The sequence below is a fragment of the Staurois parvus genome, unplaced genomic scaffold (genome assembly GCF_062004578.1).
Source record: "Staurois parvus isolate SC_StPar_1 unplaced genomic scaffold, SC_StPar_1.0 ptg000232l, whole genome shotgun sequence".
Classification (NCBI taxonomy): Eukaryota; Metazoa; Chordata; class Amphibia; order Anura; family Ranidae; genus Staurois; species Staurois parvus.
In genome coordinates, this window is record NW_028318028.1 from 6,541,694 (window position 1) to 6,549,279 (window position 7,586).

At 39.4% G+C, this 7,586-nt stretch overlaps 1 protein-coding gene across 1 annotated transcript; it reads left to right on the plus strand.

The window, feature by feature from the left end:
* The first annotated feature begins 599 nt into the window (after positions 1-599).
* Positions 600-3,353, plus strand: LOC149460304 (olfactory receptor 8G17-like). The gene is made up of 2 exons (XM_089679904.1): positions 600-617; positions 2,406-3,353. The coding sequence occupies exons 1-2, from the start codon at positions 600-602 to the stop codon at positions 3,351-3,353; spliced, it is 966 nt and encodes a 321-aa protein (XP_089536030.1).
* The last annotated feature ends 4,233 nt before the right edge of the window (positions 3,354-7,586 follow it).

A 7,586-nucleotide genomic window follows, 5' to 3' on the forward strand; every position in this document is an offset into this window, starting at 1 on the left:
AAAAGAGTTCTCAGCCCTGATAATTTGGAGCTTACATAGATGGGAATAAAGGCAAGGTAGATGTAAGCCATTGCTTTCATCAAAAGCTTAATGGGCCACCATTAAAATGAACCTGTTGCTTTGTTCTGCATGGAAAAAAGCACAGGTTTGCTTTAAGCTCCATAACAATTGTTCACATTTTTTTTACTTATTGAGAATTCACTTTACTACAGCCAAAGCAGTTCAAGAAGAATTTTGATTGGATGCTAATGGACTGTACTATGGACTTACTGTCTTTCTGCACACAATATTTTCATGAACAAGGCCTAAAGTACCCCAGCTCCTTTCATGAATGGTCATTCATGTAAAGCATATTTTTGACATTTTATAGAGAACACTCTATAACATCAAATAAATGAAGTCTTCTGATGGCTTTTTTTATTACATTCTCAGGTGCATAAATGGTTCTTCCTCTGGAACTTTGCATACACTTACAAAAAAATTGTCTCCCTACACAATGACAAATATACAACAGTTACCTTCAGATGCAGCCTGAAATATATAAATGGGGAGCTAAACACTGTTGGTGACCTGGATAAGTTTTACATTGATCATTAATAATGTGGAATACAGGAAAGGTGAGTTGGTGCAAAGACACATGAATTGAAATCTTCATAGGTGTTCTCCATTCAAACTCCAAAGTATTTTTTTTTTCGAGGGAAGTAAGAGGTGCCTGACATTTTGTTGGGAAGTTTTCTTGGCCCCCCCATTCCAGACATGCGTTGTTCACAGTCCAATCCCACACCAACCATGTTAGGGTCAAGTAAACAATGTATGCTGTGTAAACTGACACATGCTCTACTGAGCAGTAGAATCAGGCAAATGAAGCCTATGTGTTCTGGTGAATGCAGGGACATGTGGAACACATTGACCCTAGATTCAACAAACCTTCTTAACCTCCCTAGTGGTCTGATTATGTCCATATTTCTGTGCTCAAAGCAGTACATTTTTTTGCATGGAAATATGTTTTTTTTTATTGTAGGCCTGTAATTTTTAGGAATAACTCACTGAAATCTATCCGAACAAGAGTCTAGTAAACATCCCGGGTAGGATAAAACTTGAAACACGAAATCATAAATTATAATTTAATAAATAATCATAAAAAAATAATAATATAATAATAAATTTAATTCAATAATATAATCAAACCAAAAACACTGAAATTTGAAATATAGCGCCAAGTTCGCACATCTGAGCTCAGTCGCGGAATAGTTTTCAGTGTCTGATGACGAATGTCCCCACAAATCATTATCACTCAATTCTGCAAGTAGTTCTAATTTACGATCGCTGTTCTCTAGCTGGTCTAAAACCGATTTTGACCTAAAGGGACGCTTTTTGAATGCCATGGACAGAAAGAACAGTAAAAATGTAGGCAGGGCACAGGACAAAGCACCCGGGACAAAATGTATGTGAAATGGTTTGATACAGTAATGTTTTTCTATGTTATTTTACTGAATGTCACTTTTTGTCATTTTCATATTTCCCTCCGTACGTCCCGGCGTCGCAGGGGATGGAACCCAGAAGACAGATGCCGGCATCCGCCGGAGGACATTACAGGGGACACTGCAGGAGGGACATCGCGGGAGCGCAGGACAAGGTAAGAGAAGAACAGATCCCGGAGTAGCGCCGCAGGGTATTCCCGAGTGTAGCTCAGGGTTACCGTGTGTGGTACTGAAACTTTACCCCGAGCTACACTCGGGAATACTGCCAGGGAGGCTACAGTGTTAATCTGTCATTTTGTTATAAACTAACATGCCAGGGAAGTTTTAGTACCACACATTTGAAAATCTGGTTCATCTTCACATCGTTTGTCAGCTCTATGGAGCATTGCCAAGAGAAAGATGAGAGACATGAGACCGAACAATGCAGAAGAGCTGAAGGCCGCTATTGAAGCATCCTGGTCTTCCATAACACCTCAGCAGTGCCACAGGCTGATAGCTTCCATGCCACACCGCATTGAGGCAGCAATTGCTGCAAAAGGGGCCCAAACCAAGTACTGAGTACATATGCATGCTTATACTTTTCAGAGGTCACATATTGTTCTATGTACAATCCTTGTTTTATTGATTGCATGTAATATTCTAATTTTCTGAGATTGTGGATTTGGGGTTTTCATGAGCTGTAAACCATAATCATCAGAATTATGACAAATCACGGCTTGAACTATCTGGCTTTGCATGTAATGAGTCTATCTCATATGTTAGTTTCACCTTTTAAGTTGCATTACTGAAATAAATGAACTTTTGCACAATATTCTAATTTTTCGAGTTTCACCTGTAAGGATGGATAAGCTGTAATATATTACAGTTTTGTGCTGAGTTTAGATATACTTTGATTATTTCTCTGATTTTCTATTCTTGCTGTAGCCATTAATAAAATATGGAACACAGGAATCAAACATTAACCTTTTTCATTCTAAAATTTCGAATGTTCCAGACTTACAAGCACCAATATTTCTGATGGTTTTGCTCATTTATCTAGCAACACTGGCTGGCAACATGACTATTCTGATAGTGATCTTTTTGGATCATCAGCTTCAAACTCCGATGTACTTCTTCTTAAGTAACCTGTCTTTCCTTGACATATGTTATTCCACAGATACACTCAGTGGGGTTCTGCTTACCTACATTATGGGGAACCACCAGATTTCACAGCCATTATGTATGTTACAGCTTTACTGCTTCATGTCTTTTGTGGGCATAGAGCTGTTGTTATTGACAGCAATGAGCTATGACAGCTATGTAGCTATTTGTAATCCCTTACGATACACAATGGTGATGAAGAGTGGTGTCTACATTTCCTTGGCCATACTTTGTTGGATCGTTGGCTTCGTGGAGACAGTTCCCTATATTTCCATATTCGCTCATTTTTCCTGTTTCAAGACCAATGTCATCAACCATTTCTTCTGTGACCTCAGAGCCCTTATGGACATTTCATGCAGCAACATATTTTTACTAAAGACTGTGATTGTGTATGAGTCCATATTCTCAGGTTTTGTTCCATTTCTCCTCACTTTCATGTCGTATATTTATATAATCAGAGCAATACTTGCAATTCATTCAAGACAAGGGAGGCACAAAGCCTTCTACACCTGTGCCTCACACCTTATGGTGGTAATGCTTTTCTACATGACTTTGTTTTGCTTGTACTTGAATCCTACTTCATCATCTCAGGATTTGGAGAAAGTAAGCTCATTGCTGTACACCGGCGTGGTTCCCATGCTCAATCCACTCATATATACCTTGAAAAATAAAAGTGTGAAGCTGGCTTTAAGGAAAATATTTCTAGAGCATAAGTCAAAAATGAAATTATGATGCATGGGCACTTTTGGTTGAATTTTCCCCAAGGCTATTTTGTCCTTTATAAAATGGTTTTGACCCAGCAAGCTAAAAACACAAAATATAGTACAAAAAAATGGAAAATGTTTCCTTATTTTGGTGACTAAGTGCCTGTTTACACCATGTGAAGTGACCTACATTTTGCTGCACTGGATCAATGCAGGTCACTGTGAGGGCACATTGAAACAGTTATCTTTGGGCCCCTTTCACTTAAACAATGCTATGTAGAGGTGCGTTGCATTAAAATGCAGCATGGCTGCATGTAAACGCAATGAAAAGTAAAGAAATGAAAAATAAAATTGCATTTTGACTCTTATATGGACATTTAGCTTCACAACTGATATAAAAATGCATGCTAATGCACATGAGAACGTTACAGTGTATCTAAACCCAAAAACAAAAAAATGGAATATATCGCAGTCTGCTAGTCTTTTGCTTGGCTGCATTCATATTTTTCAAGCTTCTTTGCTTTATCACCAGATGAAAATAAAGCAAAATAATATACAGCCTGCCCCTGAGGGTCTACATCACTCCTCAGCTGTATCTATGTAGAGAGCCATAATTGTCACCTTAGGCTGCTCTCTTGATATGGAATAGAGACATGTCTGTATCTCTTCATCTCCATTACAAGGAGGGGCAGAGAAAGTGGTAGTTTACAGAAGATGGTTCGCAAGGTAGGTATTTTTTGATACAGCTCATGGGAAATGACAAAGATAATGCATTTTGCCAAAATCAACACGTATTTTCAGTATTCACTGAAAATATCCTTAACTTAAAAAAAAATGCAGTTATCACATGTAGGGACTGTAAGCTACAATATATTGCATTTTTTGTTCTTTGGTTTAGTTATCCTTTAAATGCACATTAACAGCCATGTGTTTTCGATGCATTGTGGTGAGTTATGTGCAGTATGAAGAGAGTCAAAATGCTTGTTTCACCAGTCTTCACTCTCCTACAGAACTAAAAAAGCAAAAGAAATCTTCAGCATCCAACATTTCAGTTGTTTAGCTGCCCATTACCACATTGCTGGGACACAGTAGTGACATAGCGGCCATGGGTGGAAGCACAGCACACAGCAGGTAACTTCAGCCTCCAACACACCTGGAGATGTGGGATGTTGAAGATCCTTCAGCTGGTGTAGCCCTGCAAGAGATTGATAAACTGAGGCACAGGCAGAGGAAAAGATTACATATGACTTTTTTTTTTACAGGCTGGAGCAAAATGTATTCTTGCTCTGGGTCCCTAACCACACTTACGATGTTAAATGTGGGTTTTATTTTGGGGGATTGGAATAAAATGAAATAGCTACTTTTTTCCTCACTGCTGCAGGCCTCCACTCTTTGTAAAACCAATGCACAAAAACCCATCCAGTCACAGCTGCCCAAATGGTCCTGCATTGTACAGGAGGCCAACTAGGGCCTGTCCAAAACTCGGGAAAATGTAATATTTAATTTTTCTATTGGTTGAACTGCATGGACTTGGGTCTTTTTTCAACCTAACTACAGTGCTGTATAAAAAGCATTTTTTTTGCATATTTGTCACACTTAAATGATTCAAATCATCAAAAAAATTTTACTATTACACAACGATAACCCAAGTAAACACAAAATGCAGTTTTTAATTGATGATTTCATTTATTATGGGGAAAAAAGCAATCTAAACCTTCCTTGCCTTATGTGAAAAAGTAAGTGCACCTTAAACTTAATAACTGGTTGTGTCACTTTTGGCAGCAGTCTTTCACATCGCTTTGGAGGACTTTTGGCCCATTCTTCTTTGCAGAATTGTTTTCCGCCACATTGGAGGGTCTCCAAATACGAACAGCCTGTTTAAGGTCATGACACAGCATCTCAATCAGATTTAAGTCTGGACTTTGACTAGGCCACTCCAAAACCTAATTTTGTTTTGTGGACGTGCTGGTGCATAACCCAAATGCACTTGAGCTTGAGGTCATGAACTGATGGCCGGACATTCTCCTTCAGGATTCTCTGGAAGATCGCAGAATTATGGTTCCATAAATTATGGCAAGTCATCCAGGTCCTGAAGCAGCCCCAAACCACCACACTACCACCACCATGTGTGACTGTTGGTATGATGTTCTTTTTTATGAAATGTGATGTTAGCTTTACACCAGATATAATGGGACGCACACCTTCCAAAAAGTTAAACTTTTTCTTTTTTTTTTTTTCGATTGTATTTTTATTGAGAAAGACATTCTTGAATGCACACAATCAATAACTTTTCAGCATAATATACAATTAGGTTTTCATACAATCTGTTAAGTTTTGTATTGATTAACATGAATGTTGAACTGCCTGTATTCTAGTTTACAAACATGTCTTAATAAACATAGTTTCATATATAGAACAGAGTATACAAACAAGAAGCAGAAAGTGTAAAGAAGGTGTAAAGAATTGTTGCCTAGGTAAATATATAGTGTTCCAGAATCCACAAATGGCACAACTATGTTAATAAAAAAAGAAAACAGCTTGTGATCTCTCATAGAATTCAGCCTGTACTCAGTTGAGCATAAGAAGTCGAATATTTGAAAAGAAACCATGGTCTCCATAACGTATTATATTTTTTTGTGCGTTCTGCCACAATTGCTACGGTTTCCTCCATCTCACTGATGTGATCTACTGCGCATAACCAGTCTGGAATTGTGGGCACATAGGTGGTTTTCCAAAATCTGGGTATAATAGCTTTAGCAGCCGTCACTAGATGTCTCACTAGGGATTTCTTGAATTTACTAACTAAATAATTAGAGATGTGTAATAACACTGTGAAGTAAATTTCAATTTGGTTTCTGTGATTTGTGTGATCAGATCAGACTGCTTTCCAGAAAGTGTCCACAAATGAGAAATCCCACCATATGTGCCGTAGAGTGCCCTTGTCTCGACCGCATCACCAGCAGAGGTCAGAAGTGGCAGGGAACCAAGCATGCAATTTGGCTGGCGTAGCAAACCAATTAGTTAGAAGTTTCTTGTAGACTAATTCCAATAGAGAATTTATGAGCCAGAATGCATGCACTGAGCCATTGTTCATTAGTGAACGTCATCTTAAGAGCGGATTCCCATGCCGTGCGAGAACTCATACCTGCTTCCGCTATGGAAGATTGTAGCCAATTATACATCAGTAATGTTGTTTTTTCAGTTTCAAGGCCTTTAAAGCATATACTCTAAAAGAATGTCATAGGTCTAGTGAAATGTCTACGTCTACCAGGGGAGAAGATATAACTGTGGAGTTGCAGATATGCCACATGGAAAAATGTGCTGCAGACATCACCTCTTGTAATTGTCTATAACCGTTTTAATTTACCTCTATATATAACCAGAGTGCAGCGCTAAAAAGAGTAAATGCAAATAAATACGTATAAAATATGAATAAGTATGGTGCAAAGAGTTCAAATAATAATGTACTCCAGAATAAAGTGACTCTTGTGCTCTGATGACTGAGGGGTCCGGTATCCATGTGATAGTGGTAAAGGTAATGCGCACTCACCGGACGTGCATTAATATGCGCTTTGTATAAATGAATCCAGATGTCATCAGGTGTTGGTGTCAGTCAAGGCACATCATAAAGAACAGCTGGGTCAACACCGCGCTGAGTAACAATCCGCAATAGGGAGTTTATACATCCAAAAGGCTGACGCGTTTCGAGGACTTGCCTCTTCCTCAGAGCCACGGCGGATGACACGGTGTGATTGGCGACCCCCCTCTGAGGACGTGCTTAAGCACGATACGCGTCAGGAGGAGCCACACCACGCCGTGACGTCACGGCGCCGGAGCTCCATCTTACTATATCTGACGGTTAGTCATCACTGATCTCTGTCTGGATTCATTGGTTATACCTTATCTTGATGCATCACAATAAAGAATTTAATACATACTACACTATGGGAGTCTCTCTATTACCCCTTGGGGGAGTGCTTTAGCCCACAGACCTGCTCCCTGGACAGATCATTGCAGTACAGAGAAGGTCTGAATATCCAGAGGGATACTACTCACCAGGACCACAGGGGAACCCATAAAGGGAAAAGGACCACAGATACCGGTGCCAGACTACCTTACATTAGAAGGAGGACTACCCAACACCTGATGACATCTGTATTAATTTATACAAAGCGCATATTAATGCGCGTCCGGTGAGTGCGCATTACCTTTACCACTATCACACGGATACCGGACCCCCTCAGTCATCAGAGCACAAGAG